The 15,825-nt window shown below is 34.7% G+C and overlaps 1 protein-coding gene across 1 annotated transcript in view; it reads right to left on the bottom strand.

Moving 5' to 3' along the window:
• Positions 1–15,825, bottom strand: part of LOC149788564 (copine-8-like) — a 95,155-nt gene that overhangs the window by 55,555 nt on the left and 23,775 nt on the right. The window contains exons 7-12 of the mRNA XM_089974602.1: positions 13,814–13,845; positions 11,699–11,727; positions 7,585–7,688; positions 3,398–3,502; positions 2,973–3,014; positions 246–321 (exon numbers count right to left, since the gene is read on the bottom strand). Coding sequence (XP_089830728.1) covers positions 246–321; positions 2,973–3,014; positions 3,398–3,502; positions 7,585–7,688; positions 11,699–11,727; positions 13,814–13,845 — 388 coding nt within the window. The remainder of the gene's footprint in view (positions 1–245; positions 322–2,972; positions 3,015–3,397; positions 3,503–7,584; positions 7,689–11,698; positions 11,728–13,813; positions 13,846–15,825) is intronic.

Below are 15,825 nucleotides of genomic sequence, written 5' to 3'. Positions count from 1 at the left end.
TAGACCTACAAATATACCAATGAGTTTTAAGATAACCATGAAAGCAAATATTGGAAATACAACATTTGCATGTACAAGGTTTTCTACACCGAGATTCTGCATTTTTTTCCTCCAAAGCCGCAACGCATATGTATATGAAGTTAAACTTAATTAAACAACGCATATGTACCTCATACACATTACAAGAACCCAGCAACCCACACGTACCTCATACACATTACTGGAACCCAGCAACCCATACGTACCTCATACACATTACTGGAACCAGGACCTCTTGTTAGTTCCCTGAGTGTGGTGGTAAATTCTCCAATAAACTCATGCCTGCAATACAAAAGTGCTATGGTAAAAAGATAATGACAATGAGAATGTATCAGTAAAACACCAGCCACTGTATAGCCAGTAAAATACCTGTATCATTTTGGTTGGAAAAATATATCTCACTCCCTGGGGAACCTGACCTTGAAATATTCAGTTAGTAACTCTTTATATAAGGGAAAATAAATGTAAAATCTACAGGATGCATAATGTTGTTGTTGTAGGGTTTAACGCCATTTTTCAGCACATGATAGGCTATACATGGCAGCCAGTATAAATGGTGGAGGAAGAAACCGGAAAATCCCAGAAAGAACCACCATCCCATGAGAAGCTACTGGCAAGATTTTCTCACATAACCACATTAGCTGAATCCGAAACTCGAACCCACGCAGACAGAGGTGAGATGGCAGTGATCCGTAAAGGTGAGCCCTTTAGACCACTCGGCCACTCGGGGCCCCCAGGATGCACAATATCAAGGAAACAAAAACAAATGGCCATCTGACAACATAACAGCAGCCCTGGTGAAAGTTTGATACGCATACAATGGGCTCACCCAAGGTTAAATAAGAAATACTACAGATAGTAATTACATTGTTTTATACAATCTCTAATATCTGACACAAATTTTCTGTTTTGTACAATACCCAATATTTGACACAAACATACCTAATACATCAAACACAAACCTACCGTTTTATACAATAAATAATATAACACAAGCCTACTGTTTTATAAAATACCAAATATATCTAACACAAACCTACTGTCTTATACAATACCTAATATATCTAACACAACCCGATGTTTTATACAATACCTAATATATATAACACAAACCTATTTTATACAATACCTAATATATATAACTCACACATACCATTTTATACAATAACTAAAATCTGACAGAAACCTGTTGTTTAATACAATACCTAATATATATAACATGAACATATTATTTTATACAAAACCTAATATATGACAGACATATTTTTTTATACAATACTTAATATTTGATACAAGCCTACTGCTTTATACAATACCCAATATTTGACACAAAACACTGTTTTATACAATACCTAATATATCTGACAAACCTGCTTTATACAATACCTAATATATCTAAAACAAACCGATTGTTTTATAAATACCTAATATATAATACCAACCTATTTTATACAATACCTAATATATATATATATATATATAACACAAACCTACTGTCTGATACAAATGCCTTATATATGACACAACCCTACTGTTGTGTAAAATAGTTAATATATATATATATATATATATATATATATATATATATATATATATATATATATATATATATGACACAACCCTACTGTTGTATACTGTAATATATATTTACATATATGACACAATCCTACTGTTGTATTCAATAACTAATATATACATGACACAACCCTACTGTTGTATATAACTAATATATATATATCACACAACCCTACTGCTGTATATAACTAATATATATGTCACACAACCCTACTGTTGTATATAACTAATATATATATCACACAACCCTACTGCTGTATAACAAAATAGTACTTAAATGTATTCAATTATCATGCCCTCTGTCTGAGTGGGTTCGAGTCTCAGTTTCAGCCAATGTATGTGAGAAAGCTTGCCAGTAGCTTCTCATGGGTTGGTGGTTTTTTCTGGGGTTTTCCCGGGTTCTTCCTCCACCATTAATACTGGCCACCATGTATAGCCTATCATGTGCTGAAAAATGGCGTTAAACCCTACAACAACAACAATTATCATACCCATATACTTCAATACTTCAATTATTGTGCTCATATACTTCATACCCACTTCCAAATCTGTAATAGTACTTAATTAAATGTATTCAATTATCATGCCTATATACTTCATATCCACTTCCAAATCTGTAATAGTACTTAAATGTATTCAATTATCATGCCCATATACTTCATACCCACTTCCAAATCTGTAATAGTACTTAAATGTATTCAATTATCATGCCTATATACTTCATACCCACTTCCAAATCTGTAACAGTACTTAAATGTATTCAATTATCATGCCCATATACTTCATACCCACTTCCAAATCTGTAACAGTACTTAAATGTATTCAATTATCATGCCCATATACTTCATACCCATTTCCAAATCTGTAATAGTACTTAAATGTATTCAATTATCATGCCCATATACTTCATACCCATTTCCAAATCTGTAATAGTACTTAAATGTATTCAATTATCATGCCCATATACTTCATACCCATTTCCAAATCTGTAACAGTACTTAAATGTATTCAATTATCATGCCTATATACTTCATACCCACTTCCAAAGCAAAATTCACAATGAAACTTCTTGAGTTTCAGTTTTCAGTACCTCGATATTCTCATATCAACCAATTTTCGCTCCACAAACTGCTCTTAGACACTACACAAACCAACAAACACTACTGAAGTCTATTCTCTATGGCATATGTCACTCAGCTACAGCAGTATGTTGTGATGCAATTTTCCCTTATTATGCCAAAGATCATTTTATATTTCCAATAAACTTTTAATTCCTCTGGTGTATTGTGAATTGATTAAACAGACGACTACTACAGCACACTGTAATGTATTTAAGTGTAGCAGTACAAGTTGCTTACCCTCCATCTGCATTCCAGTCGTAACATTCAATCTTCAGTGCTCTGGAAAAAACAACGAAATGACCAATAGTCATGTGGAAAATTACACATCAATAATCGTGTCTGGCTTTAGTCTGGCTTTACAGTTGGTTTGGTACTTTAATTTTCTATGGAACTTAGAAACACTGCAAGCAAGTCTTCATGTTTCTTCTAAAAACTCTCCTAACTTATTGGGAGTCAGGGGTTCCAGCTAAAGTTTCCAACAGTTCCTACTACTGGTTTTACTAATTAATAAAGAAGTTATAATGCATAAAATATTTAGGAATAACAAATAGTTACAGTGACTTTAACATCAATTTCTACTGTAAGTAATGACAATATGTTCAAGTGAAAGAAAATACCATACATTTTATCAGTGAAAAATGATTCCTATTTTATTAACATACCTGTCATAATCCCCATTACAAAGACTTCTCAAGGGTATTGTAAAAGGCTTCCATACTGGATTTAATGTCTTCTTTATCACCTCTGTTCTATGTGCAACTGTAAAGCTGTCGACAAGGATATAAAAATGTTAAAGTCAACACATGCATGTATAATTCACACAAAGCAACAGTCTAATAATTTAAAAATGCTAATTATCCAGATCTTACAAACTAATAAAAATCTACAAGTCTGTACTTAGATCAAAATCAATGCCTCATTACCTGGCTGAATGATCATCCCACTAAATTCTTATATTGCAATAAATCAAGGAATCTCTAATAACTTACAAACACAAATATGAATACTTAAAGTTAGAGCTTTGATGACAATTTACTCCTGTTATAAAATCAATTATTTTTCAAAATGCTCATACATTATTTGTTAAGGATTCTATTACGTGTATGGGCTATATATATTCTGAAGAATAAAAACTCCCATGATAACAAATTATAAAGTTATATTATATATTTGCATGTGTTACTGAAATTCATATGGTGGCTGAGAAAATCAGAAAAGCCTTGAATTACATTTTGTCAATGAAGATGTTGTATTTGACTACCATTCCAGCAAGGTTTAAGTGTTCCTGTGCTTTTTTAAAACACACACTACCCCAATAACACCTAATGAAGGAAGAAGAGGAAAAAAGGGGAAAAAGACCCTAATGACTACTATATATGTAAACCCTATACTGCAAATGATGCAGTGCAAGTGGGGATATTATTCACTGATGAGCATACAGTACAGTTTTCACCCTTGACACCAACCATGAACTGAAGGACCCAACTTTTTACAACCTATCAGTATAGCTTGGATTCAGCTGATGTACCTTTAAACCCCATCCATCCAGATGTACCTTTAAAACATGCCCGTCCAGACGTACCTTTAAACCCCATCCATCCAGATGTACCTTTAAACCACATCCATCCAGATGTACCTTTAAACCACATACATCCAGATGTCCCTTTAAACCCCATCCATCCAGATGTACCTTTAAACCCCATCCACCCAGAGGTACCTTTAAACCCGATCCATCTAGATGTACCTTTAAACCACATACATCCAGATGTCCCTTTAAACCCCATCCATCCAGATGTACCTTTAAACCACATCCATCCAGATGTACCTTTAAACCACATACATCCAGATGTACCTTTAAACCCATCCATCCAGATGTATCATTAAACCCCATCCATCCAGATGTACCTTTAAACCTCATCCATCCAGAGGTACCTTTAAACCCCATCCATCTAGATGTACCTTTAAACCACATCCATCCAGATGTACCTTTAAACCACATCCATCCTGATGTACCTTTAAACCTCATACATCCAGATGTCCCTTTAAACCCCATCCATCCAGATGTCCCTTTAAACCACATCCATCCAGAGGTACCTTTAAACCCCATCCATCCAGATGTCCCTTTAAACCACATCCATCTACATGTACCTTTAAACCACATCCATCCAGATGTACCTTTAAACCACATCCATCCAGAGGTACCTTTAAACCCCATCCATCCAGATGTCCCTTTAAACCACATCCATCTACATGTACCTTTAAACCACATCCATCTAGATGTACCTTTAAACCACATCCATCCAGAGGTACCTTTAAACCCATCCATCCCGATGTACCTTTAAACCCCATCCATCCAGATGTACCTTTAAACCACATTTATCCAGATGTACCTTAAACCATGCCCATCCAGATGTACCTTGAAACTACATCCATCAAGCTGTACCTTTAAACTACATCCATCCAGGTGTACCTTTAAACCACATCCATCAAGCTGTACCTTTAAACTACATCCATCCAGGTGTACCTTTAAACCACATCCATCTAGATATACCTTTAAACCACATCCATCCAGATGCACCTTTAAACAACATCTATCCAGATGTACCTTTAAACCTCATCCATGCAAAGATACCTTTAAACCCTATCCATCCAGATGTACCTTTAAACCCCATCCAACCAGGTGTCCCTTTAAACCACATCCATCCAGATGTACCTTTAAACCCCATCCAACCTGGTGTCCCTTTAAACCATATCCAACCAGATGTACCTTTAAACCCCATCCATCCAGATGAACCTTTAAACCTCATCCATCCAGATGTACCTTTAAACCTCATCCATCCAGATGTACCTTTAAACTCTATCCATCCAGATGTACCTTTAAACCCCATCCATCCAGATGTACCTTTAAACCCCATCCAACCAGGTGTCCCTTTAAACCCTATCCATCCAGATATACTTTTAAACCCCATCCATCTGGATGTACCTTTAAACCTCATCCATCCAGATGTACCTTTAAACCCCATTCACCCAGATGTACCTTTAAACCCCCATTCATCCAGATGTACCTCTAAACCACATCCATCCAGATGTACCTTTAAACCACATCCAGCCATACATATGTGCATATGAGCAATGATTGTTCTTTGGAAGAAAACAGTCCCTTTCCAAATCAATAAATTAAAGTACCCCAAAAATGTATATTTTTTTCAAAACCACAAAAATTAAAAAACACATGACAGATTTCAAATTCTGTGGTTTCTCTATTTTTTTGTGTATTTCGTGTTTGCTCTGACTTAAAAGCCAGCAAGAAATAAGTAACATGTGATGGAGATGGCCATTCCTTCTACCCTGCTGTGTCTTGCTGACGCATTACTAGCAATCAACCAAGCAGAGCTATTTGAAATTCAACTTTGTTACAGTAATCAGATACTATCTTTTACATGTATCTATTTTATCAAAACCCATTCTGAAATGAAATAGTTATAAAGCAACTGATACTGTTTCAGTGCAAATATATGTATACAGTATCTGGCAGCTATCTTTTCTACTCTCTGCCTTGATAAATGCATGCATATTTACTTCTAATTACAGGTAGCAAACTTTCCTGTTAAAATTGAAATCTTCCTGAAAGTACATCAAATTTTATTCATGCAATTTAAGCCAAAGGAACAAAGGAACAATCAAGTCTACTGAGGCACAAACATTTGTCACATAAATAATCCTAACAATTGCAAAAGTATTCCTCAAGTCCAACTTTCACATAGCCACACATAATTAAGACCAATCTCTCACACATTTCATCTTGTGCAGCTTTCCTCCACTGCATATCAAAGACTGCCACACCCTGAATGTATTAAACAAGGACCAGTTGCTGACATATATGGTTCAGATATGGAATGATGACATTATCCACATAACACTGTTCTCAACTATGTACTGTTGGTGGAACTTTATGGACAGTAATTTGACCAAAAAAAGTTCCCGTCATTATGTTTCAATTACTGCTTGACTTGGTATTGTTTGGGTGTGGTGACTTAATTGCAAGTTTAGCACTCAGATTAAAACATGGTCTTAGTGACTAAACTTGACAGGTGTCAGACCTGTGTTGGGAATGACCTTGATAGGTGTCAGACCTGTGTTAGGGACTAACCTTAACAGGTGTTTGACTTAAGCTCATACCAGCAGTATTCTTGTTGGATCAATCATGCCACTCATGTTGTTGGCATATTTTTGTTCTTTTGTATTCTTTATATTAGGTTTTTGTACAAAATTAACCACAAATACCCATCAAAATGCAAACTCTGACTGTGGCAAATTGACAAATTTGAGTAACCAAATATATATTTTTTTAAATAACCACAAAAACTGATACAAACAAATATAACTGAAACTATGCTAAAAATGTCACCCCAACAAAGCTGTCTCCTTGATCCTGGCCACCAGGTTCCCAGGTGTAAGGCAAGGCAGTGACCCATCTGCTAACATGTGCTGTTAGTAAAGGTTTTATCATGGACAGTAATACAATTTAACAAGAGTTTTCTTACCTGGGGATACATTCACATATAAAATATTCTAAGATGGTGACAAAATCTCCCAGACAGAATATGCCCTGATATATACTGACATGTTCCATTATCTAGTATGCCACAAAAGGTCTTCCCTATCGAATTTGGTACTCAGAATCTAACTTCTATTCAACATGTTTATATCCATGTGCTGCCAAATTATGCATTTCTGCAAAGTCCTTTCCTCAAAATTTTCCTCTTAAATCGTTTAAACAATATGTACAATATGTAACATAAATGTACATCATCAATTTAATAACAAACATTGACATACAAGCTCCTACCTGCTATCTTCATTTGCTCTCAAAAATGTCAGAAATGGGTCAGACTTTCCAAAGAAGTCTTTTTTATCCAGCTTGTGAGCACAAAACTGCATTATCACTTGCTCCTGCAAGGAAATTAGAAACAAAAATGATCAAAACTACTTGTCTTAATAACTCTGCACTGAAAGCTATTCAAATATCGCCAACTCATATTTGTTTATTATGGTAATGTTATAACTTCAGCTGAATGAAAGTAATATCTACTACTAGTCCATTGCAGGTCTTTTATGAATCGTACTCCACCTCCCGACTTCCAAAGTATTTACCTGGCACAATCTTGCTGAAGATTATTTAATTCCTTCATACCATACAAATTTAAAACCAAGCCTTGTTCCATCAGCACAAACTTGTATAAGCTGGAGAAAAAGGTCATCATCAGGAGTGCAGTGTTAAAAGAAATTCTATCTTTAGTAGGTGGCAGTCTAATTGTGACATGAATCCTTGTGCAGGCAAAAGGAAAAGTCAGAGCATCTATTACTATAATATTAATTTGATTCTATATGCATATGCATGTTTATTTCTGTCTTCTATAATAATAATAATAATAAGTTGCTCTTTTGCAGGCACTCAAAGCAATGACAATTTAAATGCAACTTAAATATGAATTCTACAAAAATAAAACTCCATTTTCTTTGAGACTGCTCTGTTTTCCAATGTGCAGCATGTAATAAAATTATTTATGAGGTCTGTATTCTATGTACATGAAATTTTATGATTCAGTGAATATTGTCAATTAGTTTTATCCTATATATTTTAATTTTACTGGTGTGTACACTATAGAAGTACTGACTTTTATTTTTATCTGCACAAGCACCTGTGTCGCAACCAAGCACCATACTATGCAAATTAGGTTATGCCTTCTGATTCAAACAGCATTCTTTTAAAACTGCACTCATTATTTTTCCAAAGTGTGTGCTACCAGAATAATGACTGGTTTGAAATTTGTAAAGTATGAAATGATTAAAAAATCAATAGCTTGACTGAAGATTGTGCTTAATAAATACTTCAGAAAACAGAAGGTAGAGTACAATTCAAAATGGACCTGTGACATACAGTATTGTTTTTGCAACACCATATAAATGACTATTATCAGTGAATTGCATCCAATTAATCAACACAATTATAAATATAAGTAAATAAAACATCTGCTTAGTGATTTATGTAAGCTGAAATTCCTGACATGAAGAGAAAACAAAACGATTGTCTTCAAAAAAATTCTTTTAGTAATAGTGGCTGAATGGATTCTTCATTCACGATTTCACTCCATGGAATGAACGCATAAAAAATCTGTACCTGATATGATCACTCAGAACATTTTACAGCACATTAATTTTTGTACCTAAAACAAAAAATATTTGGTCTGATGATCCTGTGTCCAACATGCTATCCCTCAGCAAATTAAGGTTTCTCTTGAATGAAAGCCTATATGCTGTATTAATTTTAATCTATTAATCAGAAGAAAAAAATAAATACTTTGCTTGATCAACTTTACTTCTCTTCATGATCACAATATTATCTGCATGACTTTAATTGAAGAAAAAAAAAGATTCTGAATGACTAAAATTCTATAATGGAAAATGCCTATCACCCACCCATCCCTTGAAGATAATACTAGGCTAAAACATGACACACATAATTAGCAATTACTATCACTGACTTGTGACTGGGAAACAACCAGTACGCAACAATGCCTCCGTAACTATCAGCAGGACCTTTGAAGGATAACATCTAACCATAATTTCTAAAAAGTGACAGTCAAGCATGTTATGAAGACAATTGAGAATACACTAAAACCTACCCTAGTGACCCTGAGAATACACTAAAACCTGCCCTAGTGACCCTGAGAATACACTAAAACCTACCCTAGTGACCCTGAGAATACACTAAAACCTACCCTAGTGACACTGAGAATACACTAAAACCTACCCTAGTGACCCTGAGAACACACTAAAACCTACCCTAGTGACCCTGAGAATACACTAAAACCTACCCTAGTGACCCTGAAAATACACTAAAACCTACCCTAGTTACCCTGAGAATACACTAAAACCTACCCTAGTTACCCTGAGAATACACTAAAAATTGCCCTTGTGACCATCCAAATAAAGTTATAATACATAAAAACCTGCCCTAGTGATCCTCCAAATAAAGCAAGAATACATTAAAACCCTCCAAATAAAGTGAGACTAGACGAAAATCCTCGATATATAGTGAGAATATCCTATAACATGCGCTCGTGACCCTCCAAATAAAGGACAAATTCTCTGGATGACATTATGTCTGAAATACTTTCCTTAAGCTTACTTGCATATATCACCTCTATATAGAGGACATTTGTTGACAAGGAACAAATTCTCTGGATGACATTAAGTCTGAAACAATTTTCTGAAGTTTACTTGCATATATCACTTCTGTTGATATAAGACATACTGTGGTCCACTGAGTATACTTGTTGAGTGGTACAGTGCTTGCTTTGCCCCTTTTGTCATCCTGGGTTTCATTCGTGATCTTGTGGAAAGAAAGAGGTTGCCCATACAGGATTGTTTATTTCTGCTGGGTGTTCCAGATGCCTCCGGGGCCCCGAGTGGTCTAAAGCGCTCTCCGTTACAGATCACTGCCATCTCACCTGTCTGCGTGGGTTCGAGTCTCGGATTCGGCTAATATGGGTATGTGAGAAAGTTTGCCAGTAGCTTCTCGTGGGTCGGTGGTTCTTTCCAGGATTTTCCCAGGTTCTTCCTAAACCATTACTACTGGCCGCCATGTATAGCCTAAAGTGTGCTGAAAAACGGCGTTAAACCCTACAACAACAACCAGATGCCTCCACCATGAATACCTCTTGGTGCAACCATTCAAACCATTGAGAGTAAATGGCATAACTTGTTAAAACTGGTTGCAAAATGAATCTACAATCAATGAATAAAGTTTGCACTATAATAGCATTGAATTGCATCCAGCAGAGTCACCATTTGTGCTATCTCTGATGCAGCTGATATATCATCCATCAGGAACAAAACAATGTCTCAGCAACTTTTTCCTGTAGTTCACTTTGACTGTCTGGATTATCCATGCATCCAGGGGCTGAAGTTTTGAAGCTGTATTTGGAGGAAAGTATCAAACCTTGACATGTGACAAATACAGTTTTGGGTGTTCAGCACAGTTATCAAGGAAAAGCAGGATCTTCCTGTTCTGCACTTTTATCTGCTGATTTAGTTTTTTGATCCAGGACTCAAATATCTGCCCTGTCATCCATGCTTTCCTGTTTGCCTCATATGTAACTCTCAAATTTGTCTGGCTATATCCTTTAAAGAACCAAGGATTCTGCGATTTTCCAATCACCAGTAGCTTTTTTTCCCACCTTTACACAAGTCCTCTTTTTGTATCAGCAACTTTGTTGGTAACAATCTAGAAAAAAAACCAGTCTCGTCAGAATTAAAAATATCCTTGCTGTCATATCCAATGCATATATCATTCAGTCTTTTGCTCCAATCCTCGACAACTTCATTATTAACATCAGATGATTCTCCACTAAGGACAGAACACTTAATATTGTGTCGGACTTGAAATCTGTGCAACCAGCCTGTATTTGTGGTAAAGTTGTCATATCCTATTATAACTGACATAACTGTTAATATTAAAATAAAATGCAGCCGCTTGTGATGAGTACTTTTTATATTTTTGCACTAATATGCTGGCTGCTGGTCACGTTAGAGAGGTGGCCTTACTTTAGGGGTACTTTTGAACACAAACTCATCAGTGCCAAGGGTTTCTGGCTGCTATTAAGGGGTGAGGGGAATTCAAGAGGTGGACCACTGTGCATGCACATCTCATTAGGAGAATGCATAATAAATGAAATATGTCTAAGCATCATGATCTTAATTTAAATTGATTATGGTTACAAATTTCATTTGTAAATTTCATAGTGTCAAGTTTTATTATCTTCTTTTTTGTAGTCCTGCTGACAGGATTCCATAATGGATATACAAATGGGCAGACAAAAGGATGGACACATGCATAGGACAAAAGTAAATTTCTTCATTATCATGACAAATTAGGAAGATATCACAAACATACATACTTTGCAGCTGCTAAGTTCCTCTACTCCGACTGAAAAACAAAGATACCATTTTTATCAATCATGTACGATGTTATAAAGGAACTGCAATTATTTAACTTTGCAATTTAAAAAGAATCAAGACTAAACTTTGTGTGCTTTCAGGATACAAAAGTTCCATGGCACTTGCTAAATGTTTTTTCACAAAAGTAACTGTGGCTGCTGGAAAAGGTGCAGTTTTTCATTCCTCCAGCTACAGTTTCAGTATTATTCTTTCATTATCCACACTGTTACTTTCCAATATATCGTAAATTATAATTTACTAAAATGTCACGGTTCTAGGAGGACCAGTACATTTCCGGTATTGAAATTATATGGGACTTTTCATTCATTTAGGACTTTCAAAGACTTTTGTAAGGACAAATTTGGATTCACTTCATTATACTTAAGTTCCTCTCATTTTTCACTTATCACTGTAATAATTAAATTGTTTGTTGAGTTTGAAAAAACTTGATGGTTCTGCTACTTTTCTGTTACTTAAGTTTGTGATCATAGAGTCATAACAGTAAGCAGACAGGAGGGCTAAAATATACATAACACTTACTTGACAAACATGAGGCCTAAAATATACATAACACTTAGTTGACAGACATGAGGGCTAAAATATACAGAACGCTTACTTGACAGACATGAGGCTTAAAATATACATAACACTTACTTGACAGACATGAGGCCTATAATATACATAACACTTACTTGACAGACATGAGGCTTAAAATATACATAACACTTACTTGACAGACAGGAGGCCTAAAATATACATAACACTTACTTGACTTACTTGACAGACATGAGGCCTAAAATATACATAACACTTACTTGACAGAAATGAGGCCTAAAATATACAGAACACTTACTTGACAGACATGAAGCCTAAAATATACATAACACTTACTTGACTTACTTGACAGACATGAGGCCTAAAATATACATAACACTTACTTGACAGACAGGAGGCCTAAAATATACATAACACTTACTTGACTTACTTGACAGACATGAGGCCTAAAATATACATAACACTTACTTGACAGAAATGAGGCCTAAAATATACAGAACACTTACTTGACAGACATGAAGCCTAAAATATACATAACACTTACTTGACAGACATGAGACCTAAAATATACAGAACACTTACTTGACAGACATGAGGCCTAAAATATACATAACACTTACTTGACAGACATATGCAGTGAAGTATGATGGTGAACTAGATTCCCAAATTATGTTTAGGGTAATAATAAAGGTTAATTTTGATGCTTTTACCCTTTTCCTTGTTTCTAATCAGAGCTTAGACTACTTGTGTTCTATTTTAAGGCTTTATATGCACTGAAAAAATGCCACACATCATATAACATGTGAGGGTGATGTTGCACCAGCATTGTGAAAGTAACAAGGTGGGGGGCATTTCAAATGCACATCTGCACTGTTGTTTTCTTTGGGACCTCAGGGTGTCTAAATAATCAGGAATACATAATCACCACATAATTATATGGAATAAGTACAGACACCCTATAAATGTCCAAACTGCTGAGTTAGCAACCAATGTCCAGCAATCTGATAAAAGAAAACAACCTGTATGGCATTTGAAACTGAATTCTGAATTATTTTATACTTAGAATATACTAAAACACAACAGTTAATCTGCAATACCTTCCCACCTGCATATTCAACACCCATTTTAGTATTTTGTGTAATGCATCTGTGAATATTACCATTGTTATGCAGTTATAACAGGTGTTCCGCATAACTCAGTGACTCCAATGTCTCTGTTCTAAATTTTAACATATATTATGGACATTCTTTTTCGTGAATATAGACTGCATTGTGTATATATGACAGTCATGTGCTTACTCTACAGTATTTAAAAAAATTTCATAGAATAGTCACGCTTCTAGATTACATCCCTTTGTTGTATCAATTATATCAATGAAAACAAAGTACCAGAAAATACTCTAGTGTTTCAAATAAAATGATGGTAACTCAAATATCAATGCACCTATGGCTAAAATGTGATCTAACATGATTTAAAAAAGATGAATAATGTAAGATAAAAAATATTTTCTAAAGTCTTACTGATAATATTCCCACTATTAGGTTTGGGACCTCTGAAAATAGATAAGAAAATATTGTAAATCAACAGGTAAGCATCACAAAATTTCAGAGAATTTCAGTGGCACAATTTTTGGCAAATTACTAAGGAGCTAAAATTTTAATAATTGGTACTAGCATTACCATATTTAATTAAAAACAGTATATGCTTTCATGCCAAGCTATCTCAGCACAGACATATTCCTTTTTTCCAAGCAGATGGAATTTCAAACCACATATAACATGAATTGATGCCAACAATTAAGAACGTTATAACAAACTTATAAACAAAACATTAATCTGAGCATCTTCAAAGCAATATCTGTCATATATCTATTCACTAACTGGTATTGCATCAATAGCAATACCTGTTGTACATCTGTTCATCTATTGGTATTACATCTATAGCAATATCTGTTGTACATCTGTTGATCTATTGGTATTACATCAATAGCAATATCTGTTGTACATCTGTTGATCTATTGGTATTACATCAATAACAATATCTGTTGTACATCTGTTGATCTATTGGTATTACATCAATAACAATATCTGTTGTACATCTGTTGATCTATTGGTATTACATCAATAACAATATCTGTTGTACATCTGTCCCTTTACTGGTATTACATCATTAGCAATATATGTTGTAAATCTGTTCATCTACTGGTATTACATCAACAGCAATATCTGTTGTTCATGTTCTTCTACTGGCATTACATCAGTTATAATATATGTTGTACATCTGTTCATCTACTTGTATTACATCAACAGCAGTATCTATTGTACATCTGTTAATCTATTAGTATTACTTCAATACCAATATCTGTTGTACATCTGTTCACTAATTGGTATTACATCATAGCAATATATGTTGTCCATCTGTCTATTTATTGGTATTACATTAGTATAACAGTACTAATTCAATAAATCCATTGCAGACCTGCCAACTATTGCACGTACTTCACAGTAAGGCAGTAGACATTTTTCCGTAAGTTACACCAATTTTCAATACGGTCAAACAAAAATTTCATGTACTGTATTTGATGATGTGGAAACATGCATTTAAATAGTTTGGAATGTGAGCAGTGAAGGAAAACATTATGTTCCAGTAAAAAGTTGGCGAAGTACAATTAGATAAAATTACCTCCAGTACAGTTGGCGAAGTACAATTAGATAAAATTACCTCCAGTACAGTTTCAGAAACAGCATCTACTAACTCCATAAAGAAAGGTTTCTTCCTAAACCTCTCAACTTGACATAATCCTTTTGTTTGTTTTGTTTCATGGGAGTGGGGTGCAATTTCAATTAGCAACATAAATCAGCTCTCACACCATAAGACATGTATCAAAATAACATCACGCCCAATAAAATGTTGCCTTTCCTGCTTTTTTCCTAAAGAATCTGAATAATTCTTTCTATACTTCTATGCTGACTTTAAAATTTGTATATGGCTTATTGTCCATTTACTCTTGAAAGTTTTTAATTTCATGGACACCATTAATTATATGCATCAGCTTGATCATGTAAGCATTTTGGTGGCATTCTACAGTTTAGTAATTAGCATAGGGTTAGAATTTGAAAGGAAAGGAATTTCCCCAGGTTTCTTCACTGGTTATACTGGCTATTTTAAAAAAAATGTATATCTTAGGTACTGTTCAAAGAACCTTTAATTCCCTTTAGTCTGGTGTATGATTGATGGGTGTAATATGGGTTACAGAGTATACAGCTTGTGCACCTTTCAAAAAAGTGCAAGCTCCACCTGCTCATTTTCACTTTCTGAACTGAGAGGTAAATTGTAAAAAAAGAGAGCCAATAACTTTTTTTTACATTTTGTATCTCTGGTAATTTATTCATTGCACTTTCAGAAGCTGGTATTGTCTAGTCTGGCAAATTTCATTTTCCCTATTTTGATAGTTGCTAAAAATAGTGTACTTTAGACAAATTCAGGCTGATTTTTTTAGCACAAGGGAGCAGTCATTTTAGTTAGCAGTGTG

The sequence above is a fragment of the Sinohyriopsis cumingii genome, chromosome 11 (genome assembly GCF_028554795.1).
Source record: "Sinohyriopsis cumingii isolate HCF-2022 chromosome 11, ASM2855479v2, whole genome shotgun sequence".
Taxonomy (NCBI): domain Eukaryota; kingdom Metazoa; phylum Mollusca; class Bivalvia; order Unionida; family Unionidae; genus Sinohyriopsis; species Sinohyriopsis cumingii.
Note: the sequence above shows the minus strand (reverse complement) of the source record. Positions and strands in the feature narration are given on the sequence as shown.